The 26,928-nt window shown below is 39.8% G+C and overlaps 3 protein-coding genes across 7 annotated transcripts; 2 read left to right on the forward strand and 1 right to left on the reverse strand.

Moving 5' to 3' along the window:
* Window positions 1-24,894, forward strand: saga (S-antigen; retina and pineal gland (arrestin) a). 5 transcript variants are annotated; one of them, XR_015778236.1, is made up of 17 exons: window positions 2-75; window positions 3,158-3,240; window positions 4,967-5,027; window positions 5,507-5,551; window positions 6,223-6,422; window positions 6,879-6,938; window positions 7,630-7,697; window positions 8,611-8,746; window positions 9,420-9,504; window positions 9,968-10,040; window positions 13,201-13,338; window positions 13,796-13,873; window positions 15,725-15,739; window positions 16,379-16,431; window positions 17,032-17,115; window positions 17,232-17,241; window positions 18,463-18,626. XR_015778236.1 is itself a non-coding variant. In XM_088085960.1 (16 exons), the coding sequence occupies exons 2-16, from the start codon at window positions 3,193-3,195 to the stop codon at window positions 18,584-18,586; spliced, it is 1,194 nt and encodes a 397-aa protein (XP_087942086.1). In that variant the 5' UTR covers window positions 2-75; window positions 3,158-3,192; the 3' UTR covers window positions 18,587-20,006. The 5 variants fall into 5 exon arrangements, 4 of the variants coding, with proteins under 4 accessions (XP_087942087.1, XP_087942086.1, XP_087942088.1 ...); XM_088085960.1 differs by lacking the exon at window positions 17,032-17,115 and having other exon boundaries at window positions 18,463-20,006; XM_088085961.1 differs by lacking the exons at window positions 17,032-17,115; window positions 17,232-17,241; window positions 18,463-18,626 and adding an exon at window positions 16,526-16,542 and having other exon boundaries at window positions 1-75; window positions 16,379-16,491.
* Window positions 10,693-13,193, forward strand: LOC121951126 (zinc-binding protein A33-like). The gene has a single exon (XM_042497355.2). It carries the CDS (start codon window positions 10,981-10,983, stop codon window positions 12,355-12,357), a length of 1,377 nt encoding a protein of 458 aa, XP_042353289.1. The 5' UTR covers window positions 10,693-10,980; the 3' UTR covers window positions 12,358-13,193.
* LOC121951161 (uncharacterized) lies at window positions 20,528-26,928 on the reverse strand. Its single transcript, XM_042497404.2, has 5 exons — window positions 26,695-26,928; window positions 25,349-25,865; window positions 24,893-24,973; window positions 24,563-24,643; window positions 20,528-23,455 (listed from the first exon to the last, which is right to left on the reverse strand). The coding sequence occupies exons 1-5, from the start codon at window positions 26,716-26,718 to the stop codon at window positions 22,551-22,553; spliced, it is 1,608 nt and encodes a 535-aa protein (XP_042353338.2). The 5' UTR covers window positions 26,719-26,928; the 3' UTR covers window positions 20,528-22,550.

Genomic DNA, 26,928 nt, shown 5'->3' on the forward strand with positions numbered 1-26,928 from the left:
TTACTTATAGAGCTGCTCAGACGGACCCCGGTCTCCCCTCTGATCCCACAACACACCTGCACTGCTGCAACACAGGTGAGTCTCTCTGAATTTTAAAAATCTAATATTCTTTGCTTTTTTTTTAGTCTTAAAAATCTAACAGAAGCACTAACATCTTAAATATCCTGTAAATATCTGTGGAAAAGCTCAGTTTGTGTTTGGATTTGATTTCATCTTTGTTTAAAGAAAATATAATCTCTAGGACTAAAAAACAAGCGTTAATGGTTTAAGAAATAATTGTTTTTGTCTGAATGGAGTGTCCCGGGGCAGGTGATGCTGTTTGTTATTCATATTGTGAAGCCCTTTGAGGTAAATCTGTGGCTCTGATATAAATAAAATCAAACTTACTTGATTAGAAAATGCATGACATGCATGATTTCTTTTACTATAAGTACAGAAAAACAAAAAGATAAACATACAGTGCTGCCAAATAATATTTATAGTTTACAGTTGCATGCAACAAAAGCCATTTTTTTTTTACTTTTTGACTCTGTTTCAAACTTCCTTGCTTGATACCCCTTAATGGCATGTGTGCCAACTGCAAATCGCACATTTCAAAAAATGAAATAAATAAATAAGTGGATAAAAAGATAAATAAATAGGCCTAACTAACTAACTAAATTCAAAATCAAATCAGCTTTATTGTCATGAATGTTTGTCACATTTTTGCCAAATCAAAATAACTGATTATTAAATAAATAAATACATTGCAGAAATATGTTAGACACATATTATACTGTTTAAGTTACATAGAAACATTTAGTGCAGAGCTTGTTTCTCCTCGTTTATAATAATATTCTGCATATTTACAGCTAAAACTGCACACTGACTTTTCTCCCAACGTATATAAGGCTGTTTCTAAATATTTGGAAAATGGATAAACCCAGGAATTATTAGAAAGTGAGATTCAGTCTCAACTAAAGTTCTCCTAACTAACTAACTAACTAACTAACTAACCAAAGAAATAAAAATAAATAAAAGTCCTAACTAACTAACTAAATAAATTATATTCTAAATAACTAACTAAATCAATCAATCAATTTATAAAAGACCTAACAACAAACAAAGAATCTAACTAACTAACTCACTAACCAAATAAATAAATAAATAAATAAAAGTCCTAACTCGCTAACCAAATAAATAAATAAATAAATAAAAGTCCTAACTCGCTAACCAAATAAATAAATAAATAAATAAAAGTCCTAACTAACTAACTAACTAACTAAACAAAACAAATATTCAATCCTATGGCCCACTGGTCCTTCTAATTGCCTGTGTGAATTGACAAATAACGAATAAATAAATAAACAAATAAATAAACAAATAAATAAATAAATAAACACGCTGCTCCTTTAAAAGGTGCAGTTTGTGTTTCCGCCGCTGACCGTGCCCACTGATACGCAGGTGAAACCGTATCTCTAATGAGATTTCTGCCTCCGCCTCCGTTAACGTCAGACTGGAGAGCGGTTAACGGCGCTCACAGAAATGAAATATTACACAAAAATTAAATGGCAGCAACTAATTTCCAGAATCAGTTTACATAATCCATTAAACACGCCTCTAGTCGTTTTCACGGGACTATTTTCTTTGGTTAAAAAAAAAAAAAAAAAAAAAGGTAGTTCCAGCGACCAACTCCGTCTCTGTCAGGCGGTGTTCCGGGACGCTGTTTCTGGGTAAAGATGTCGGCGTTGGTGCTCGGTGATGACTGTGTCGGAGGTCCTGGTTCACAGGTATGTGGCTGGAAAAATAAAAATATTATTAGGCGCGACGTTAAAATCAGACTAGTGTCGAGTGTTTGTTAGCTCGCCGTCTGTGATTCGGCACGTACGTTAAACTAGCTAACGTCCCTCCACGTTAGCTAACGTGTTACAAAGTCAGCGTCAATTAAGCAACGAAAACACAACAAAATCATATATATTTTTTAATACGCAGCTATCCGACCGTGGGTTAGACTTTAAACTGTGTTTGAATGATCTTTCGGGTGTTTCTTTTTCGCCAGGGATGATACATTTTAATCAGATCCGAAACCAACGTTTAAATACGAACATTAGGCAGACTCAGATTTAAGCTAATTTACGTAATACAACGTTAAAAGTGTAGCGATAAAGAGGGTGGAAATATAATAACTACATACTTGTTTTGTCATTTTGGGCCAAACTGCAAACAAAAAAACTCTCGGTGAAAAAAACCTCAATCAAATAACGTTTTTATTTGGTCAGTTTACCTTTACGCGACAAAGTCACGCAACGTACGGAGTGCTTATTCACGAAACCGTTAACGTAATTTTTTTGTTTTGTTGTTGTTGCTTTTAATTAAATAGAATTGAAAAAATGCGAATAATACAAAGTCAGAAATTGCAATAAAAAAAGTGATAAACTGAAATTTAACAGAAAAAAACAAACCAAAACATCTCCTTCTCCAAAAACAAGCAAATAAAAACAAAAACAAAAAAGAGTCCGATTTTTAAAAGATCATATAGCAGAGAATAAATAATAATAATAATATTAATAAAAACTGCATATATTTCACAAAGTGCTTTGACAAAAAATGGAAAACCAGAAGCAACAATGGCTTCTTGCAGAGGCAGCATATCTATAAAAACCAAACAGTTATACCAAACTGAGGCCAGACAAAATTTAAATTAGAATTAAACAAGAGAGAAACAATTACAAAATAAAAATCTCAACAACAACCCAAACCAATAAGAGTAAATACAACTAAAGAATATTAGCAGTAAACACAGAAATTGGTAATAGTAGTCAACTTAATTTAAAAAAAAATCTTTCTTTTTTTTTTTTTTTTACTTTTTATTTTTTTAAAAATTGTAATTTTCAGGTAATTTCCTTGTCACCTTTTTCCCTAATTTCTTGCAGTTATCAGGATATTTTTGCCAGAGTTGCTTATTCTCTGTTTACCAAGTATTTGATCAAAATCAAATCAAAGTGCTGCAGTTTCAGAGGTTTAAGTGCTGATGTGGATCCAGGTTTCAAAGGGTTAATACACATTCTGATCATGATTTAATATTTTGATTTTATTTTATGTATTTATTTTTTTTATTCCACACACCAAAGTAAGAGATCACTCATACGATGCCCGTGTGTCTCTCTCTGTCTTTCAGGCACCGCTGACTCGCTGCCCTCGATCTGCACCAACATGAGTCCAAAAAATGTTGTTTTCAAGAAGATTTGCAAGGACAAGTCGGTGAGTGAAACCGCTGACTGCACCTTCGGTTAAAACATGAGGCACTGCAGGTGTCCACAGTCGAACAAGAGGCGGGTTTCCAGCACGGATTTGTGCAGAAATCAAGCAATATTTTCGAAATATGGACAAAAGACAATTGCAATCTTCATAAGTTTCTGCTGAGTGGTGTTCTGGGAAATCGGTCCTACATGCAAAAGAGTTGTTGCACTTGAACGAGCAGCATCGGCATCAATTCGTGAGACGTTTAACCAGACTTTGGAGCGTAATCGACGTAATCACGTCTGTTAGAGGTTCTGAATGTCAGTTTCGATTAATAAATGTGTTGATCCTGTTGCAGATTAGAAACGGAGTTAGTGAAATTAAAACTGAAAAAGACAACGTATTGTAACCTAAATAAACAAGAAATATTTTCTTAGAGCTTTAATACCAGTAACAGGACCGTTAACGTCGGAGCTTATTGATCATCTGGTCTTTAATAATTTGTGGCCCGTCTAACACGGGGTTTCGGTCCCTGAAGGCACTTCTAACGACAATGACCAAACCAAAACCGTGAATGCCCCGATCTGTCAGCAGTGTTTGGTTTGTCCGCTCTGGGCTACTGTAGAAACACGGCGGTGCAACACGGCGATGTCAGTCAACGAGGACCTGCTACCTGTGTAGATATAAACGGCTCATTCTAAGGTAACGAAAACACGACCTTTCATATTTTCAGCTGATTAAACACTAAAAAACACACTGATAGTTTCTGTCCCCTAAATCCTGCACGCTGGAGTTTTAAAATACATGTCATGATGACACCAGATTTATTTACAAATGCATTAATTTGCATTATTTTTTTAATGAACCATAACCCCTGATGACCTGCCTGCTCTCTCCTCAGTGTTTTTAAAGGTTGGTGCTCATGCTTGTTTGACAGTAAAGAGGATTTTGGCATCAGATACAGTGGATTTATTATGTTTGTCTTTTCGTGAAATTTTCCATCTCGCTGAATTTAATTCTGTAAAGCAGCTCAGTTGATCCTCAGGAGGTCGACGCAAAGTCACGCCAACGTGAGCTGAGCTGCGTGTGATCGACGGTTTTATGTGGGATTACAGGAGACGGCGGCTCACACCGCCGTTTGTGTTTAATAACCAAATGTCTGACCCGACACGTTTGATGCACCACAGTCTTTAGTTGTCTTTGAAGTTTGTCCCAAAGGCTGAAAAAAATAGTTCTGTCCGTATTTAGTAATTCTGCAATAAAACATGTTGAATGTTGTGCTCAGTGACGGTCTGAAGGTTGGACTTTGAAAGATGCTTTTCTGTTGTTGGAAGTGCTCATGCTGCACTTTGCTCTTAGCTTGTATGAATTTATTTTTAAGATTGAACAAAAATACACAGTCTTGCCAAAATATATGCCATATGCATGAACACAGCCAAAATTATAAAAAAAAAAAAAGAAGAATGAAAAGTGCCTAAAATGCGCCAAACAGTCTCTAAGGGGTTAATCAAAGGAACAGCCTTTCGGGGAATTATACATTTTCACAGGCATCTTGCTGAAGCCATTTCATTGTAATTGATTTTTTCTAGCAGCTAAACTCAGTATTCCAAAATAAGTATTTTGTTTTAGTATGTGTAGATGCTAAACCACCAAAAGGCACTCATCCCATTTAAATATCGTTGTCCCAAAAAAGTGACAAATTCTGTATTAATGCTGTATTTTCAAAGTATTTCTTCTTCTGCTTCAGGTTGGAGTGTACATGGGGAAGAGAGACTTTGTTGACCGTGGCGACTCTGTGGATCCAGTGGGTGAGTTTTTCTCACTAATAATAATCATCGTCACCGGTAAACTCACGGTCACGTGTCGGATGTGACGTCCCTGAACGTCGTGTCTGCAGACAGCAGCGTCTTTCTGCTTCCTGATGCATCAAACCAGCTCTGCTTTACTTTTATTAACCCTTAGCAACAGTTTGGTGCATTTTCCTTTTTTTTTGTTGTTCTTCATTTTATGATAATTTTCGCTGTGTTCTGACATTAAGTTTTGCAAGATAAAATACACTGTGGAAACTAAATAGTTACATTCAGACTGTTCAGGTCCAAAAATGCTCCATTGAAACCCATTCAAACTGACATTTTTGATCCCACAGCCATCAGAGCAGAAAAACAGGACTTGTATTATTTCTGGGTGTCATTCTGGGCTTTTGACTCTGAATTTGTCATTTTGACTATTTTCCACCTGATGATTTAAAAAATAATTATTTTTCCCTTTGACCTTTTCTTTCCACTAGATGGCGTCATCATCATTGATCCTGAGGCTCTGCAGGGGAGGAAAGGTCAGTTCCCAAACACACTTTCATTCATTCAATCAATTGAAGACGCTCAAACCTCAACAGGTGTCACCTGCACGTCTTTTCCATCCTCACACCTGCGTCAGTGTGTAGTTTATTGAAACCAATTCATGGTTGGTTAAAAAGGACTCAGTGAAAGTAGAAAGTCACATTAATGTATAGTATTTTTATATATATATATAGACTGAATTTGAAAAGCACATTTTGTGTGCATTATGAGTGTATTTGACACTGCACAAAAAATAATAATGCATGAAAATGAATGTTGCTGCTAAGCATTGACATATTCCAGACGCAAAGAAAAATCTGCTTAGCATGTAGTATATTGAAAATAAGTTTAAAAAATTATTATATTAAAAACATTATAAAAACGTAGTGGCGTCATGACAAAAACCTGGTATTTAAATGGGTAAAATTCAGAAGAAAATTCTGAAAATTAATGAATGTTTAATATTTATGATTAGGACTGATGTTTGATAAAAAACAAAGAACTCAGTGAAAGTAGAAAATCATAATGTGTAATACTTTAAAAAGCCTGAATTTGTATTCATATCATTTTTTTGTGCAGAGTGATACGGGTGTTTTTATTATTGATTTTATTATTGACACAGACTTTGAACAGCTGATGATCAGAGTGTCTGTCCTCTGTCCTCCAGTGTTTGTCACCCTGTCCTGCACCTTCCGATATGGCAGAGACGACATGGACGTGATGGGAATCGCCTTCCGCAGGGAGCTGTACCTGTCCACCCGCCAGGTGTACCCGCCGCTGCAGGACCGCGAGAAGGGAATCCACACCAGGACGCAGGCCAAGCTGCTGCGCAAGCTGGGAGACAACGCCTACCCGTTCTTCTTCGAGGTGAGGGGTGATGAGAGGCTCACCTCAGGCTGCGAGGAGGCGCTTTTATAAGAGCTGCACTGCAGAGGAAACGCACAGTGAAGTAAATCAGACACAAATTACAGTCCTGAATTTAAAATGTCCCTTTAATCAAACTGAGAGACCAACTCAAGTGTCAACAGTGAAAGAAGCAGAATTTAGTTCCTCTGTCCCGTCATTTTATCTGTAGTTTTTTGGGATTTTGGTGCGTTCAGATCTGTTGGAAAACGGTGCAGGCAAAATTATTAAAATCATCCACCCTCCCATAGAGACATTAATACAGTCTGAATGGGGCTTATTTAATGTATTGCTTGTTTTTATATTCAGCTCCTTATTTTACTCGATCAACAGGAATTTTATTGCGTGTGTTTTCAGAAAGAGCATAAAATCTCAGTAAAGTCTGATTCATAAACTGACCCTGTGTTTTTTTCCTCTCAGTTTCCTGACAACCTGCCTTGCTCAGTGGCTCTCCAGCCAGCGCCCCATGATGTCGGCAAGGTAAGACCCCGATACACTTACACCCAGGGTGTCTGCAGGGCCTTAAAAGGTCTTAAATTAAGTATTCTAAATATTTGGTCTCAAAAGTCTTTTAATAGTCTTCAAACTTTTGAGCTCTTAATTGACACAAACTTTTGATCTAATTTCATATATTCATCTTTTATTTCTTTTTTTTTTTCAAAATGAATCAAGCTCTTCTGCATAAAAGTTCACATTTCTGATGTCTTTTACCCCCTGAAACCAATACTATTTTTTGGTTGTTTTGCTTTATACTTGCACATATCTGTAAGTAAAACAACCTCTGCACCCAAACATATATACTTTAATGCTTTCTTGCAATGCTTGATTAAGAAAAAAAGATTATTTGTCTTAAATTTGGTTAAAAATCATTTTAAAAAATCAAATTACGTGTCTGAACTCTGCAGATACTGTGTTTGAACCACTCTTCACATCGATATAAAATTAGATCCATGATTGGCTGTTCATTCCAGTTATTTCCTCCCTCTAAAACATTGGTGAAGAACACCATCAGCAAATACCTTCAGAATGAACGTAGGGGGAATACTGGAATGGATATTTGGCGTTATTTTTGGCATAATAACATTTTTTTGGCCTGGTGGCGGTGTCTTATTATATGGGGAAACGCTTCACGCCACAGGATGGTGACGCCTCGTCTTCTCTTCTTCTGTAGCAATGTGCTGTGGAGTTTGAGATCAAAGTGTTCAGCGCTGAGAGCCAGGACGCTAAAATACGCAAACGGTGAGTCTCCGCTGGTCCAACTTGAGATTATCTCCATTTTTTCACAACAATGAAACTGCTTTGAGTCAACAGTCCCCCTTTCCCTCCAAAATTGGTGCATGCACGCAGGCTTTTCTTTCACCAGCAAACCCGCAAAAATAGGCCATTGACTCCTCTCCCATTGCCGGTAGAGCAGAGCTTGTTCACGGCTCTGCAGCAGACGAGCGTGTGTACTTGTGGGCTGTTTTGGTGAGTTTAAAAGAGGGTATTTTTATGCACATCACGTAGGTGCAGGGCTATTCAAAAACAGTGTATACGAGGATAAAACACTGCACACATACTCAATGCCACACGAGTTTGTTTGAGAAACGTTTCAATCCTACTTGGTTTTGTACTGACGAAGATCCACGTTAAAAGGTTATTTTGAGGTGACGAAGATCCAAGTAGGATCGAAACGCTCTGGTGTGTTCATGTGACGTCAGGGACGGGCCGGAGAACGGGTAAACAGTAGACTGCAGAAACAGGTCTGTGAAAACTTTTCAGTGGTTTCTTCTCTGTATATATCTCTCACTTAGTTACCTTTTTTTTCATGTATTAGTGTTTTTTGGGGAGTTTGAGGGTCTAAGGACAGAGGGATGTCACATGCTGTAAAGCCCTCTGAGGCAAATTGTGATTTGTGATAATGAGTTTTATAAATAAAATTGACTTGACTTATTCAGTCTCTCTTTCAGACTTGACGCAGACTGATTCGGATCTGTGTTTTAGCTGCTGAGGCAGAGACAGACGTGTTAGTGTATGTGAATGCTGTGAATGCTGATTGAACACGTTCTCACTGCATTAAAAAGCCAGGTGTTAGTGTTTTTATTTTGTGCAGTGGAAGTGAGACCTAAAAGAAATCCTCCCCAGACGTTTTGATGATTTCTCTGTCCAACAGGAGCACAGTGAAGCTGATGATCAGGAAGGTCCAGTACGCTCCGGAGAACGAGGGCGAGGCGCCGTCCGTGGAAACCACCAGGGACTTTGTCATGTCGGATAAACCGCTTCATGTCAAGGCCAGTCTGGACAAAGAGGTGTGCTGTTGCTTCATAATTATCTGTAGCTGAAAAGACAATTTCTGAATGTTTTTCTTTACTTTTTCAAAAACCAGCCGCAGCATCTTAAGTCTCAGTGGGTGGGATTTTTTATGGCCGGTTCACATAATGCTAACAGAACTCGTCATTTCTGCGGCACTTTCTACAATGAAAAGTCACCTGTCGGGTCGGGAGATATATCCGATATACTTGATGTATCGCGGCTTGTTCCATGTGCAGTGTATAAAATGACATCGCGACCATCGAGTATAAATCGTTATGTGGTTTTTATCAGCCACAAGAAAAATTAAATATGAATTCATTATGAAAGTACTTTATTTAGCATCCTTATAACCTTATTATAACAGTAGTGTAGCTACTTTATTGTAACTTTATTGTAACTGCACTTCATTCAGTACTTTTTTATTTTAGTAGTTAACACTAGTTTAAAGGACATTTTAAAATATTGCGATAATATTTTAAAGCCATATCGCTCAGCCCTAACCATGTGATCCAAACTCAGACAGACACCAACAACATCATTAACCAGGCTGATGTAGCTACACGTAGCAGAGTATATCATGTAAACAGGTGCAGTAACGTGCCGTCATTGTTTGTATGAAAACATGTCGACGTTTGTTCCCGTTCTCTGACCTTACCTCTTGTTTTTAAGGTGTACTACCACGGTGAAGTCATCAACGTGCACGTCAGCGTCACGAACAACTCCAGCAAAAACATCAAGAACATCATCGTGTCTGGTAAACGTGACCGCTCGTGTTTTCTTCTCAAGAGGAGGGATGTTCATCACTTCAGTTACGCTCACACTGTAATATGAAGAAAGTTACGCGACGCCCGTAGACTACCTGTTTGATTTTTGTTGCATGAATGAGTTTAAATGTAGCTTTAAAGCAGCTTTTCCACGGGCAGCACTAATGCTACCAACTTTCTCAGCTCGTCACACCAGCGTATGATTTGGTCGCACTTCTTTAGTTTGTTCACTTGCTGAACGGAGAAATGAGCCTCCAGTGTGAACGGGGGGTGTTGTTTTGGAGGCCTTCCTCTAAGTCATGTTTCTTTGTCGTGGTAGAGGAAGAACTTTATTTCTCATTTTATAAACAAGCATATGACTAAACTGCAAACAACCCTTGCTGATGAATAAATAAACAACAATATGAGTGAATAATTAAAAATAATTATAATTTCTTCTCGTGTTGTCCTCAGTGGATCAGGTCTCCACGGTGGTGTTGTACTCCAATGACAGCTACGTCAAATCTGTGGCCATCGAGGAGCCCGGGTAAGTCACAGCTCACACAAGATTTTACACTAATTACAAGAGTTTCAGCATCACACGTCTTTAAATCTGAATCAGCGTGTGCTTTCACTCGCAATGAAAAGAAAAACTGAGCTTCATGTGCACAGCTGAGTGACGTCATGTAGAAATCAAATGTTTTGCTAATGAGAATCCCCCCAAAAAGTTAAAAGTTTAATTTTAGTTTTGTGGCTGTCTGTACTGCCAGAGGATTAATACATCTGTACGTACAGATCAGATGTGACATAAGATAAGCAAATCAAACTTTTATTACATTATTAGACACAAGAATCACCCATCTCCTTCAGGCAGCTAAATGCGCTGACCATAAAAAGCTTATGATAATAAGATTAATACATGTACATATTAAATTAGAAGATAAGACAATATAACTAACAGAATAATCACAAGTATGTAGAAATGAAAACAAATGCAGAGTTGGATCAGATGCAGGTTTTTATCTTTTTAAATATAATAATACTGAAACAGCTCAGAGGAAGTGACATCAGAGAGCAACACATCTAAATTACTGTCACAAGGGTTCATAATTTTGGTGAACATTAACAGAAGGAAACTTGGAAAAACTCGTGCTCCTTAAGTGTCGTGGCTTTATCGCACAAAATAAAAGCGACCTCTGGACAGGTAAAGCTCTAACTCACCTGACACCGACCAGGAAACTGATGTTAATCTTGTGCCTTTCTGAGAAGAGACGCACTCAAGATGAGAAAATCACCTTGATAACAAATTTCCACTGAGAAGGGACGTTTAAAGGAGGGACGACTGGAACCACTGCTCTTCAACCTTTTGATGACTCACTGACGTTTACGAGAAGAAAAATCCAAACTAACTTATTGCGACATTTGAAGAGAAGACGGGAGCGACAGGACGACTGACTGCTGTCAGCTCACCTTCACTGAGACACTAAATGGCCTCCAGACTAGAGGACAATCTCTGCTGTCCCATCTGCCATGACGTCTTTAAAGATCCTGTCATCCTGACCTGTAGCCACAGCTTCTGTAAAGACTGTCTTCAGAGCTGGTGGACACAGAAACCGATCCAAGAGTGTCCACTCTGTCAGGGGAGACATTCAAGAGGCTTCCCAGCTACTAACTTGGCTTTAAAGAACCTGTGTGAGAGTTTCTTACAGCAGAGAGATCAGACGTCTCTCTGCAGGCTGCACTCGGAGAAACTCAAACTCTTCTGTCTGGACCATCAGCAGCCGACGTGTGTCGTCTGCAGAGATTCAGAAAAACACGCCGACCACACGTTCAGACCCGTCGATGAAGCTGCACGACAACACAAGAAGAAACTTCGGGAAACTCTGGAGGTCCTAAAAAAGAAGTTAAAGTTTTATGAACGAGTTAAAGAGGAGTTTGATCCAACAGCAGCTCACATGAAGGTCCAGGCCCGACGCACAGAGACGCAGATTAAGGAGCAGTTTAAGAAGCTCCACCAGTTTCTGGAGGAGGAAGAGGAGGCCAGGATGGCTGCACTGAGGGAGGAAGAGGAGCACAAGAGTCAGAGGATGAAGGAGGAGCTGGAGGCTCTGAGCAGAGAGATAGCGGCTCTTTCAGACACGGTCAGAGACGCAGAGGACGAGCTGAGAGCCGAAGACGTCTCCTTCCTGCAGAGATACAAGGCTGCGGTGGACAGAGTCCAGCAGCGCCCCCTGCTGGAGGATCCACAGCTGCTCTCAGGAGCTCTGATAGACGAGGCCAAACACCTGGGCAACCTCACCTTCAACATCTGGAACAAGATGAAGGACACGGTCTCCTACAGTCCTCTGATCCTGGACCCAAACACCGCTGATCCAAGACTCGTCCTGTCTGAAGATCTGACCAGCGTGAGACCAGGAGGACAGAGACAGCAGCTCCCTGATAATCCAGAGAGGTTTGAATACTGGGCTGTCCTCGGCTCCGAGGGCTTTAACTCAGGGACTCACAGCTGGGACGTCCAGGTTGGAGACAATACAGACTGGGAGCTGGGAGTGTTATCGGAGTCCGTCCACAGGAAAGGAGTCATACACTCTGGATTATGGAGAATTTGGTTGGATGAAGGTGAATACTCGGCGTTCTCGCCGTCACATCCAACCACAGTCCTCCCGGTGCGGCGCAAGTTCGAGAGGATCCGAGTGAATCTGGACTGGAACGGAGGAAAGCTGTCGTTCTCTGATGTCGACACTAACACACACATACACACCTTCACACACACTTTCACTGAGAGGATGTTTCCTTACTTTAACACGGGAGATAAACTTCCTCTGAAGGTTTTACCAGCGACGGTCTCTGTGACTGTACGATGACGACACTGTCAAATCTCACAGGTTGATCTCAGAAAAATACTCTGGAGAACCTTTTGCCCAAAAAAAGGAGATTAAATATAACTTAATACATGTTAATATATGTTAACATTAGATCTTATTGTTGCATTTACTTAACCCTTATATGTCTGATTATTTTCTTTATATTTTTATACATTATTATTTTTTGTGCAGTGTCAAATACTCAAACTCAAATCGCTCAGCACACAAAATGCACTTTTCAAAACCAGGCTATAAAAAATATGATACATCAGTATGATTTGTTCTGTATGTATGACTTTGTCTTTTGTTTATAATTGTGAAAAATTGTGACTTTTCTTATCAAGCATGTAAACTTACTGTGTTTCCACTCCATTTTCATGCTATAAACTGTTGTTTGAGGTTAAATTTTAGGTGATTTTAATGTCATACAATAAGTTCACATTTAATTTGTGATGTGGCCTTGTAAAGCACGATGTGATGTATCTTTGAAAAAGAAAGTCTCAATAAAGTGATACATGAAGTAAATAAAGTTTTCAGAAAACTTCAAAAGCCTTTCAGGTTCGTATATTGTTTGAGTGTGAAATCAAACTTGTCAGTGATGGAAAATTAATCAGTTTACAGGATGTGTTGCATTTCATCATGTTTATTACACTTCATCCTGATCCTTCCTTAAATCTTACTGTTTTTCTTAAATAAAACTGAGCCGAGTCAAAACATTAAGATTTCGAGGCTCTTTAATGAAATTAAATAAGTTGTAATCCGTTGCTCTGTTTTTTGGGTGTAGCGCTTGATTGCTGCACTTTACATTAAGATTTAAAATGCGTCCGTGTCTCCATGTCTCAGGGACTCGGTGTCTCCCGGAGCGACCCTGCAGAAAGTCTACAAGCTGCTGCCTGTGCTGGCCAACAACAGGGAGAGGAGGGGCATCGCTCTGGACGGCAAACTGAAGCATGAGGACACCAACCTGGCGTCGTCCAGCATGTGAGCAAACACTCGGAGACACGACCTGCCTCCATTCAGACAATACAGATTATCACAGATTTAAGCAAAACTTACGCTATATTTTAGAAATATTGATCAAACACAATTTTAAGATGACTGCGTTTCTATTGAGTGATATTATGCGACTTTGCTCTCGCGAAAACGTGCCAGTAATCATGGCCATCCATAAAGTGGAATTGCTGCCACCCAGCGTTGCACATCATATGAGCTATAAAAGCGAAAAGTGTTGCAGTTTTGCAAAATTTTGGTTTTTCTGATTGCTTGATCACCTCATGCCAGCATAACTTTTTTGTGATGAATGGGAGTGTTTTTTTTCCAAAATTGACGTTTCCATTCGGTGTATTTTCTGTTTGCAATTTCAGTTGGTGCAATTTGAGGGTTAATGAAAACCCGCCTTCTGTGAATGTGTCTCTAAAATCTGTCTCCTCTCTTTCAGTATCAAGGAAGGCGTGCTGAAGGAAGTTTTGGGGATCATGGTGTCGTACAGAATCATGGTGAAGCTCATCGTTGGAGGGTCAGTGCTCTGTGTGTGTGTGTGTGTGTGTGTGTGTGTGTGTGTGTGTGTGTGTGTGTGTGTGTGTGTGTGTGTGTGTGTGTGTGTGTGTGTGTGTTTGGTTATGATGTTTGGCTACCTTTGAGGACACATTACAGACAAAATTGCTGTCCAATTGGTGACAAAAAACATTAGTAATTACTAATCAGTAATCCAAGTGTCCTGAAGCCCTGACCTGCCAAGTTGTTTTGAAAAACATCACTGGTGTCATATTTTTATGCCTTTTCACTCTTCCTGTTGTGATAACTGTGTGTGTGCTGATGCATGTGTCCTAAATGTAGTCCAGATTGTGTATTTGAGTGTAATCAGTGAATTTGCAGCTCAGCTCCTACAATAAGTCTAAAATACACTGTGGAAACTAAATAGTTACATTCAGACTGTTCAGGTCCAAAAATGCTCCATTGAAACCCATTCAAACTGACATTTTTGATCCCACAGCCATCAGAGCAGAAAAACAGGACTTGTATTATTTCTGGGTGTCATTCTGGGCTTTTGACTCTGAATTTGTCATTTTGACTATTTTCCACCTGATGAGGTCATTTTGACCATATTTGGCATATGGAGGAAATACATGCTATTTCCACTAGGTGACCTGTCACAGTCAATGTAGCTGCTGATCACTGACATATCCCAGACTGTCAGCAGCTACACTCACACACTGACATATCCCAGACTGTCAGCAGCTACACTCACACACTGACGTATCCCAGACTGTCGGCAGCTACACTCACACACTGACATATCCCAGACTGTCAGCAGCTACACTCACACACTGACGTATCCCAGACTGTCGGCAGCTACACTCACACACTGACATATCCCAGACTGTCAGCAGCTACACTCACACACTGACGTATCCCAGACTGTCAGCAGCTACACTCACACACTGACATATCCCAGACTGTCGGCAGCTACACTCACACACTGACATATCCCAGACTGTCAGCAGCTACACTCACACACTGACATATCCCAGACTGTCGGCAGCTACACTCACACACTGACATATCCCAGACTGTCAGCAGCTACACTCACACACTGACATATCCCAGACTGTCGGCAGCTACACTCACACACTGACAGATCCCAGACTGTCGGCAGCTACACTCACACACTGAGCACGGAGGACACTCAACATCATTCAGTTTTTTAAAGTAAAAAACATATTGGCATTGGTTAAAATTCTGAAAATGAATGAGTATTTGATATTTAGGACTGATGGTTAAAAAAATAACTAAATGAAAGTAGAAAATCACAAAAATGTATAGTATTTTTTATAGCCTGATTTTGAAAAGGGCATATTGTGTGCAGAGCAGTATGACTGTGAGTATTTGACTCTCAACAAAAAATCATAATGTATCAAAATAAATGCTGCTGCTAATCATTAACATATCCCAGACTTATTATAAAAAATAAATAAATACATTGTACGTAGCATGTAAAAACACAGTGATATCATGACAAAACCTTAAGCCTTAACCACCAGTCTCTTAAAAAAACAAAAACAAACAGAAATGATGCATTTTCCATTTTTTAGCCTAAAAAGTAGGAGAAATTCTCAGCACATCACAAACATTCAGCATCGACACATCTGGAGAAAACAGATAATCACGTGTTTTTACTGGACAGAAATGGGAGACGAAACTCAAAAGTAACTAAAGCCGCACATTTTGTTTGGGTCGACTCTAAACTCGCCGCCTGCGTCTGTTGTCGTCTTTCAAGTGTTCGCTGTCGGTGCGTTGAAATCAAAACATCCAACATAATTGTTTTTCTATTTATCCCAATTTTCCTCTTCGTCACTGCTGCGCTCAGGATGATGGGATCAAGGTGAGTTCATGTCTGCTTTTCTTCATCAGCAGCAGTGTGTAGAATAGCCGGAAGCTGTAGATGGATATTAATGACCGCATGTTATTTTTCTGCCTTTTGAGAAAAATTTCTTAATATAAAACAAACAGCCGGCAAATGTTTAAAACTGTGAATTAATGCTGTTGTGACGTAAAAGTCAGTGAAATTAATTTTTGATCTCTATAACGCCAGTTCTGCTTTTCATTAGTGCTTTTCATTAGTGTTGCATTTTTTTATATATATATCAAAGTATTGAGTTGTCTTGCAACTTATCTTTAAAAACATCGGTTACAAAGCTGATAATCTGTCGACCCCGGTGATGAATTTAAGTGTCCGAAGCTTTCTGCGACTCAGCTGCTTGCTTTTAATTCTTCAAGGTGTCTTTGAGTGCTTTAGAGGCGCTTATTAATACAATGCATCATTATTTTAATTAAATCATGTTATATTGTTTTGAGAGAGTAACATGCTATTATTTTAAAGCTTTTACTAGGATTTTTTTGTTTCAGGTTAGCGCATGTTTATTAACCTGACGTCTTTGTTGGACATTTTGTGTAACATCACGTTTTGTGTATGAATTCATCAACGCAGCTGCAGTGAGTTTTCATTTGGTTTGTGTTGCAGTGAAGTCGGCTTAGAAGTTCCCTTCAAACTGATGCATCCTAAACCTGATGCAGGTAAACAAACATTTCTCTGTGTGTGTGTGTGTGTGTGTGTGTGTGTGTGTGTGTGTGTGTGTGTGTGTGTGTGTGTGTGTGTGTGTCTGTTTAGAGCAGCTGTATGCATCTGTTGATTCTTTATTGATTACTTGTGGCTTTAACCAAAATCCTCTACATGTAGTTAAAGACATGAGTTACTCTGAAGCAGTGTGCTCAAACTTCATATTCTTTAAGGCCAAAGGTCTGCAACGATTAGTGAAAACCATCATCACCTCGTTTGGGAAGTAATGTTCACTAACAGAAGACGCCAAAGCCAAAGTCTTGCTTCATCGTGCCCGCTGAAAAGAACGTGAACGCCTGTTAACTAACTTTGTTATTTTGAACGTGCGCCTGATAGCCGGCCCTTGAACTGTGGCGGGCGATGACTTAAGTCATACACTCGCTGGCTGTCAAACATGGGAAACGATTATGTGAAAGGCTTAATTTCGGGCCATAATCGCTGTATCAATCTCCAGATAGACTATATTCTACAAAACACGATTTATTGATAAGAACTTTTATTTTCAAAGTAGGAAACATACACTTCATTACATTATATTTTTGCATTCCTAATGCGAGGGTTTCGGCTGAGTCTGGATTGACTTCCAATCTGATCCGAATCCGGACTTTCAGAACGTCTGCTCTAAATTAACTATATAACAGGTGTGTTTAACCATTTGTAGAAAAGTCTTTATACACCATTTTCACATCTAGTAACAGAAACTCGACTAACTAAACCCTATGTGATTATCTTTTTTTGTCTTTATGGCTGCCAACAGTGAAGGAGAGGTAAGACGTTTCCAAGCAGAGAAAATTCTTTGAATTAGACTTTTTAGTCCTATTTGCTCTTAAATAAGCATCATTCCTTTGGAGTTAATATGAATTATTTAACAGGACTGCTTGAATCAGACAGCAGCTCTTCTCATTGGGCCTGAAGGTCAACATTGTTGTGTTTATTGTGACGTTTTTTGGAAATGTCCTGTCTGTTGAGTTCATTGTGTCAGACGACTCGCTGACTCCAGAACTGTTTATCTGAACTCTGTATTCCCATTTAAAGATTTCCTTCAAACTTTAATAATAGTAATAATAATAATAATAATTCTAATAATAATAATAATGATAGTAATAAACCTTATTTGTATAGCACTTTTCATGCAAGAAATGCAGCCCAATGTGCTTCACAAGACAAATAAAGTCACCAAAGTGCTTCACATCAAAACAAATAAAAGACAAAAATCCATTAAAAAATCTAAAATCAGAATAGATTACATAGGATGCATCTTTAAATCGATAAAATCCTTGATAATACTTCAAAAAGTAAGATAAAATAAGGATAAAAATTTAGTGCACAGAATGCATAACATAAAATGGAAAATGTAATAAATAAAAATGTAACTCAATGACATTATTAATAAAATAAGCATAAAAATAGAGCAAATAAAATGCATTAAATTAAGAAAAATACAACATTTTAAAGATGTGCAGCAGTACGCAAGTGCATACTTTATACTTTATGTTACTGAGCAAAGAAACTTGAGGCAGCTCTCGATGATTCTGGTTAATCTGTTGGTCAGTTCGGTGGATTGTTAATGAGCCTCAGCTGCTGTTATCAGGTGTGTCAATCCAGCAAACTCTGACTTTATTTCTCTGTGATTGGATGTTTTTTGCATAAATGGGAGTCAGGGTTTTTTCTTATATCTTTTTACTTTATAATCAAAGAACCAGATATTTTCTAACACAGCTCGTCTTTTGTGCAGATGATTCAACCAATACTTAGCTGCAGCTGTGAGTCACGTGATCAGTCTCCAGAAATACTTCAGAAAAACTGCAGACGAATGGCAAAATAATGTGGCGTGCCTTCAGTGGTTTAATGATCATTTGATGAAGTCAAAAGTCAATGCTCACGTCTGTTTTCGTCATTACTCGACCTTCTCTGTGATAAATCCCGCTCTGATAGTGAGCGTGAGCAGTTCCTCTCTGACTCTGCTGTCGTCTGTCTGTCGCCTGCAGTGAGATGGAGGAGGAGATGGAGTTTCAGGAGTTCAAACGCACCTACCTGAAAGGAATGATCGATGACGAGGACGAAGACGGAAACGTGTCGGGCGGTGACGAGATGGCGCCCAAAGAAAAATAAAAGAGCGTGTCGGCCAGAGTGGCGATAGCTGAAACAAAGACAGCTGGGACTTTGAGTCGCCTCAGAGTTTGTGCTAGAAATGAAAAATCGGAGCTTTAATTAATGGACCACACCTGTGATTTTGCATGTTCTAGTGAAACTAAGATGTACTTCACTAAGTGCGCTAAAGCTGGCCATACGCTGACTTTGCCTTTATTTTTCATGGCAATAATGTTACTAAATTTGTTTAAATACAGACTTATCACCTGCAAATGTGCCGGATGAAACACAACCCTCTTCTAGGCTGCCTTCAAAGGGGGTATTTTAAACAGTTGTGCCCATTGTTCTGTATAAAAGGTATAATTGCAGAAACAGAGTTCTTGTCTTTGCGCCACCTCAAAAGTTAGTAAATGCGCCCAAACAGTTTCTGTAAAGACAGGACAGCTGGCAGGACGGGTGTGATGTTTTCATGGCATGTTATGTGTGTGATGTATAAAGCAGCAGTTAGCAGCTAACTTTGAAGAAAAACAGAGGTCGAAAAAGCCAACAAATTGGGAAAACAATGAGGTCCAGGAGCTCTTCACCCTCCGAGCGGAGGATGAGATCCGCCGCCATATACCAAGGACACTAAAACATTTTTACTGACTGTTTAAAACGTGCTGCAGACGCAGATGTTTTATGTCATGCTGCTGTTACGTGTCACGCCTCTTTTCCTTTTGTGATGCCGGCATGCTGTCTAAAATCGGACACTGGAGTAGGAGGGGTAAAGAAGGGTCTCTGCAGCGGCACTTAAACGTGATCTTCGTGTAAAAAGGTTCAACAGAAGTTTCTGAATCACGAGGTCCTCTGGTAATACTAGTCCTGTGTAAATTGAGCTAAATACTATGAGAAATACAATTTAATATGTAAGCTGCGGCGTCTAAATGCATCTTGGGTAAATATATCGAGGCTTGAAACTAAAAACTTGCAATGTACAACATTTAATACTTTTGCTAAATCTCTTTAAAAGATGATTTGGTTTAGTCAACATGCAAAATCACTGATACGGTCCCTGAGTAGAATAAGTGATGAATCTTTATTTGTGATATTTTTTTCTGCTTTTCAGCTAATTTCTGACTCTCAAACTGCATTTTTAGATCTTTAGACAACGTCATTAGTCATCTGTTGATTTTTCTTCAATCACAGAACAAGAGGACTGTGTGTTGAAGAGAAGTTGGTTTAGAGAAGCTGAAGTTTAGTTTAGTTTGAGCTGAACTCATAATGATGGTTTAAAATATGAGTACTCTGTGGTAAAAAGCAGCGATTGTAAAATCTCCTGGTGTGTTCGGCTCTGGATGAAATGATCAGACTGTAAATCTGCCCAGTAGCAACGTGTAAAAGGTTAAACTTTTTTTGGCAGTTTGTGGTGTGACTCTGTGACAATAAAAGCTGATTGATCCGATCGTCTTTCTGCTCTGTCTTGGTGCAGATTTTGGGCTCGATATTTTTACATCTCATATGTCCTATAATTTTTTTTTCTCCTATACATTTGGTGTCATTGAGTCTCTCAATATTTTCTGACTTCCTGTCCTCTCAGCGCCAAGCCCACTGGTTCCTACTGAAGACATAAATCTTAAAAAACAAGAAAACACAGTTTCATGAGTAATCTCCTCAAACAGCTGATCACTGTAGATTTACTGAAGGAGATGGTGACTTTGTTGGACTATTTTTACCGGCGGATTAATCCACATTTGGTGCTCTAGTCAGTATTTGTGTCAGCAGGACAAAGTACAACATAGACTACTGTGTGTGTGTGTGTGTGTGTGTGTGTGTGTGTGTGTGTGTGTTTGTGGTGATAAAGAAACATGTCACCTTATAACACTGTGTGGCTCACTGATGGCTTTATAAGATATAACAGGCTTTGGCTGATAATTTGCAGCCCTTAAAAAAATTAAAATCTCTGAAGAAACAGTTGAACCCGAGTCCTCAGGAAAACTTTTAACTTTTAATTTCAAATACCACAATGCACAGATCACAGCATGTAACACACGTGGTCGCTCAGAGCGGGAGGGCTTAAAGATGTGTCATCTCGTTTTTCTTCAGACTGGGATCCTTTTCTGATTCGTCCAAAAAAAATCACCTGACTGTCGTACAGCGCTCAAGAACCTCAGCTTCCTCTCTGATGCATTTTTAATTCATCACAAAGAGTTTAAAAAATATTTCGCGTCATTGGCAAGTTTAAGTTAATATGTCATGTGGTGCAAAAAACAAAAAACCTCAACTGGTATCTGTGCAATTTTTTTAAAAACAACAAAATGTAAAAACAAAATTAAAAAAGACAAAAAAAACAAAAGAAAGAAACAAGTGAAATACTCGAAGTCCAGCAGGTCATTTATTCATGTTTGTTTCACAAAACCAGATTTTTGTTCTTAAATTTAATGTGGATGGCTGGTTAATATCGAGATACTTTTGCAGTATCACAAATATTAGTATTTGCAGCATTTGCAATACAATTAATTGTGACTCTCAAGACACTTGAAGCTCATTTTCTAGATAGTTTTGCAGTCGACTAAACTTAAAAAACTCATCACTGCTTCACTCACGATTCTCTGAACGGCCCACGACAAACACGTGCATGACTTCATTTCTCCACCATCCTGTTTCCTTCGAGGCGTCTTTCCTCACCTGCTTCTTCTCCGTTTAAAGCTTTTTAATTAGCAAAACTGTCTCAACAAACTCTTTGTGATTTTACTCTAATGCTCAGTGCCAATTTAATTATTTACACTTTTTATCAAAAAATAAATTCAATCAGTGCTGCTAAATTAGCCCTCTTACATGGCAGAAATATTTGAGTATAAATGAGTGATTATTACTCTAAACTGCAGGGCGTGATGGAGTGTGCTGTGTGCCTGGCTTATGTTTAAAAAACTTTACTGTAACAAACTGCAAGAATTGAAAGGAGTGGTGTTTAGTATTTGGGGGGAACTATTGGCAGAAATTCAACATAATATTCATAATTTTCAATTTAATATAGTTTTCATAATTGCTGCCAACCCCACCCACAGAAAATCATAAAAAATAAAATAAATAAATAATTGACCTGATGATGGCCCTAAAGCAAAAGTTATGACCAAATTGATTACAATTCACCCTGACAGGAGCATAAACTTTTAAACCATATTTCACTGAAATCCTTCCTATCGTTTCTGAGATATTTTAGTAGAAAACCAAAAATGTTTCCATAAAGTGTTATATCAGTAGCATGTCTTTTAAACAGGCTTTGTATGGTCAAGAAAAGTCATGGAATTTGCAGATAGCAACTTCCAGGCATGGAAATTTTTTTCTCAAACCTGTATAATAACGCATCATTTGTTTAGGGACTGTGATCATGAAAATCAAAATATTTTCTTCAAAGATTTAAAAAAAAAAAAAACAGCAAAATGTTTTCTTAAAAAAATGCTTCCCCGAAAGTCCAAATTTTTCTTAAGTTATCGCTACAAAGTTGTATGCCCCCCCCCCAAAAAAAACCCCACAAGTCCCTCCTCAGTATTTAAACATTTATTTTAACATGCCCCCCCTTCCTTTTTCCTTTTTCCTTAGTGATGAAAAAGAACCAGAAGAAGTATCGATTGTCGTTTAAATAGTCTTAAAATCTGCCGAAAAGTCAGTTCAAAATGTTCATGAGCCCTGTTTAAAAAGGAGCTGTTAAGGATGTTTTTATGTGTGTTTTTTGGAGCATATAATCAAAACTTGAATTTGCATTTCTGCTGACTCTTAGCTCTGACCAGACTTAACAACCAACGACCGTTTCAGATTCAGTCTTCAGACCCAAGAGGTTGAATATGATATATGTATATATATATTATATTATATAATAATAATATGTCACCTAAATGTTCTGTGTGCCAGCGTACCTCTCCTTTAAAACTTGCAGTTGTAGATACACTGTGTCTGATTGTGTGTGTGTTTGGACGCCGTGCTGTGACTGTGTGTGACTGACGGCCTGCTATGACGGAGGGGCTTTGGTGGGCCACGGGTAATCTGGATTCATTGATGGAGAGGGGGAATAATCTCGGAAAAAGGGCAGATCACAGGAGTCGGGGTACAGCAGATATCCGGAGAACGAGCCGGTGCTCTCGTAGTCGGTGTACACGCCGTTGGTGGTGTTGCTCTTCACCTGCAGCCACACCCGCTGGCCCTCGGTGAGGTGCAGGACGACGCTCTGGCTGGTGGTGGAAAGGTGGGACGTTTCTGTCGCTATCACTACGGGGTTGTGCTCGAGGAACATGCCGACCTTAAGAATCCTGTGGGCGACCGCCAAGTAGAAGGAGAAGACGTAGGTGCCGTTGAAGGGCGCCGTGTAGATGCCCATGTCGGGGTTGAAGTGCCCCTGCCGGTTTGTGAGGACTCTTGGGAAGGCAACGGGCCAGTTTGAATGAGGAAAGGACTCGGTGATACATGCGGAGAATGCTGATTGGATGGCCGGGGAGCAGTGCCCAGGCACCCCCATCAGGCCTATGGGGCCCTGGTCGCCTTTTAGTCCCATGGGGCCCTGCACACCCTGGACACCAATGTCCCCTTTGTCCCCTTTAGTGCCGTCTCTTCCCGGTGTCCCATCAGCGCCGTCGGCCCCGTCTGCGCACTCGCACATCCCCTGCTCACCTTGATCGCCCTTGTGGCCGTCCATCCCGGGGTCGCCGCGCCTACCTTCGTCACCCTTCATTCCCTTCATTCCTTTGGTTCCCATAATTCCCTTGACCCCAGGAAGGCCCCGGGCCCCAGCTGGTCCAGGGGGCCCTTGTGGACCCGGGGGACCCTGGTAGCTGTCGCAGGAGGCAGGGCATGTACCTGATTCTCCCTGAGGGCCCAGTGCTCCAGGTGGACCGTCCAATCCTCGGTCGCCTTTTTCTCCTGGAGACAAATCAAGAATAATGGTATAATCGTTTCTTTATTCTGTGATCATCCTTGACCTTTTTTTTTTTTTAAGATGATTGTTTGGGGGCTTTTTGCCTTATTTTGGAGGACAAGCATGAAAGCGGGAGAGAGAAGCGAAGACATGCAGCAAAGTGCAGAGGCTGGAATCAAACTTGTGGTCACTGCAGCAATGACGCTGTGGTTGTACATGGGGCGCCCGCTCTACCAAATGAGCTACTGGGTGCCCCACAGTTAGTAACTTCTTTAAAAATTACTTGTTTTTAATATTTACTGTAACTGTCATAATATCATATCATATCATATCATATCATATCATATCATATCATATCATATCATATCATATCATATATCATATAGGGCAGCGCTTATGGAAAAAAGTCTTATCACACTAATTTTTTTCGTATCAGTTGATATCGATATATATCACGATATACATCAAATCAGTATTTCTGTGGAGCTTAAAGGTTCCTTTGACTCCTCAGTGAGATATGAAGATATCATCAGGTTCATTTAGGTTTAAATATTTATTTTCTGTCAGACATTGAAAATGACAAATATACTGTAGAGCAGCATCACCAGCTGGAGGACCTATTCTACTAAAACTCACAGAGGTCCAGGTACTAAAATGTCCTCCCAGCAAAGGTCCGAGCCTCAAACCTAAAATCAATATCACCATTAACTGAACATTTTACTTTGATCACAGAACGATTATTTTGCTCTTTTTCTTGTGGTTTGTTTTTTGCCCTCATAATTCACTGACACAGTGTCATGTGACCATGGTGTGTTGGAGTGTAATAAACATATGATTTATTATATTTTTTTATGAAACTTTCCAGCATTATATAAAAATGAAAAGCTCCATCTGAAACAAACTTCAGGTAAATTGAAGCACATTGTGCTGATAATAGGCCAACCTCTCCTGACTGCAGGACTCTGACTTCAGCTTCTGTCAAAGACTTTTTTAAAATGCATCATACGAGGAACATGTATTTCTTTCTTAATAATTGAGGCATTTGTTAACATATTCTGCAGTCTATACTATTGTATAATTTATTTTGCAGAGGTATTTCTTTCTCAGCTGACCTTTGAAGCCTCGTGCGCCCTTCATCCCGGTGTAACCAGCAGCTCCGAGCTGTCCCTTCTCCCCCAGCTCTCCCTTCTGACCTGTAACCACAGACAAAGAAAGAAATTATCACAAAACAATGTAAAAACGAGTAAAATAAAGTGTTTTTGAACATTAACGCGTCCTGATATAGAAAAAATGAACTGATCATAATGGGTCCACGTTATAGCTACAACTTGTAATATTTCAGCATCTTTTTTGACGGCGTCTGGTGGTCTCCTGACTGAAGTCTTGATATGTTTGTTGTCATTTCAGTGAGGAGACAGAGACTTCCTGATGTTGTAACTCACCCTTTGTCCCCGGGCGGCCTGTGAATCCTGGTCGACCACGGTACCCCGTCAGTCCTCTTATGCCCGGACTCCCAGGAGCACCTGATCAGAGATTACAGTCAGGTCAGTTTCTGTGCCTTTGTGTCACACCTTTGTGCCTTTTTATTCTCAAACACTTAAAAACAAAAAATATTCAACAAGTGGTTCGACCAAGCTGTCTGATTGGTCCACAAGACATTCAGAGTGCGCTCAAATATGCATTACAGCACAAGGAGTAGAAAACGAGTCCGCAGGTCGTTGCTAAGGTCTGACCCACTTTCTGGAGCAGTAAACAGGTTTCAAGGATTCTACTGACTGAATTAGGCAGACTCTGTGTGTTTCCATGGAAACGGAGGTAACAGTTGCAGCATTTTTTTTGAGAGCTAATTGCCCCAAAATGCAGCCACCAAAACAGGTAAAACAGAGCAATCTACGCACCTGGAGGGCCCCAGTCTCCACGGTCTCCTTTGGGCCCCACGGTGCCCTTACAGTGCGAGCAGAGGCAGTAATAAGGAAGCTGGTGGACAGGCGTCCCCCCGTTCATCATCATCTTGCAGATGTTTGGATCATACTCGGGGGGCATCGGGTTGTTGTCCCAGGGCCTCTCAGGAATATAAGTCATGTTGCTGTCAGGTGGCCACGTTTGGCCCGCCCTCGCCATGTCATTGGGTGCCATCGGCATGCCGCTGGAGAACATGTCATCAGGATCCATCGGCATGTCATCAGGATCCATCGGCATGTCATCAGGATCCATCGGCATGTTTTTGGGGTACTTGTCTTCAGGATCCATCGGCATGTCATCTGGATCCATCGGCACGTCTCCGGGGAACATGCCCATGTTTCCACTGCGGAGCGAGTAGTTGAGCTCGTCCCTGGCGGTATCGTTCATATTCGGCAGCAGCATGGCTGAGCAGAGGGAGGAGAGGACGAGGAGTCCCAGCAGCCTCGACAGCATCTGGAGTAGAAGAGGAGGATGATGAAGATAAGCTCATCAAACAGGGAGGAATCTGCACTTTTTAAACGTCACTCCGTCGAGTATTCGGTCTGTTTGTCCGTATTTTCCTCTTAATTAAAAACTGGCAGTTGAGTGTAATAAAATAATAGTTGTTATAAAATACAACAGGGCTGCACCCGACTATTTGATTTTGCTCTTCAATATGAATATTCAACAACATTTTAATTTTTTTCCACATCAAGTTTTAAAGTTTAAATGCGCCTCAACGCGACGTTCAGACAGGATGTCAGCGGCATTCAGGTAATATAGTAAACAAATCAACCAGCTGAGGACTGATCGGAAATGTGCCACAACATTTTTTTGCCTGACAATATTTATCAAACAAAAGCCAGAGAATTTAAATAAATTTGCCACTTGGAGGCCGGTGTCTCCTCTGTGCTGCTGCCTGCATGTCTGCAGCGTGAAAATCAAGAGAGCTCTGCACTCTGAGGACCAATCAAACAGCCCCTTCTGTCTTTGTTTACCTTTTTTTCTTTCCTTTTTTTTTTAATTATTTTTTTTTAAATAATCTTGCCAATTTTTTGTCTTTTTTTCTTTATTTCTCCTCATCTTGTTCCTATGTCTTTCAAAGAATTCGAGCCAATTTGCTCAGCTTTCTAGGGGTTAACTATAGAAATTAATTAATTAATTATTAATAGATTAATCACAATTCAAAAATGTAATCGTTTGTCAGCCCCATTTTTAAAGATTTCGATATATCGACATATTCCAGACGACCTGAACAGCAGAAAATAAAATCCTTTGAGGCGTTTTGGGGAAAAAGACTCACCGCTCCGTCCGAGACGTGCAGCATCGTCTGGAGCAGGATTACTGACGAGAGTCAGGATGTTGGACGCTTTGATCCATTTATAAACCTCGCCCAAAACAAAACTTCTTTCAGCCTCCGTCTCAGCTGCCGGCCCCGAGGACAAAGGCTGAGGACGAGGAGGGACGAAGAGGGAGGGAGGGGAGGCGCGTCTTCTTTGTCCTGCTGGGGGAGAACTGGGCCTTCTGCCTGCGGTGT

Source organism: Plectropomus leopardus, chromosome 12 (genome assembly GCF_026936395.1).
Source record: "Plectropomus leopardus strain MGB_pleo_1.0 chromosome 12, ASM2693639v1, whole genome shotgun sequence".
NCBI lineage: Eukaryota > Metazoa > Chordata > Actinopteri > Perciformes > Serranidae > Plectropomus > Plectropomus leopardus.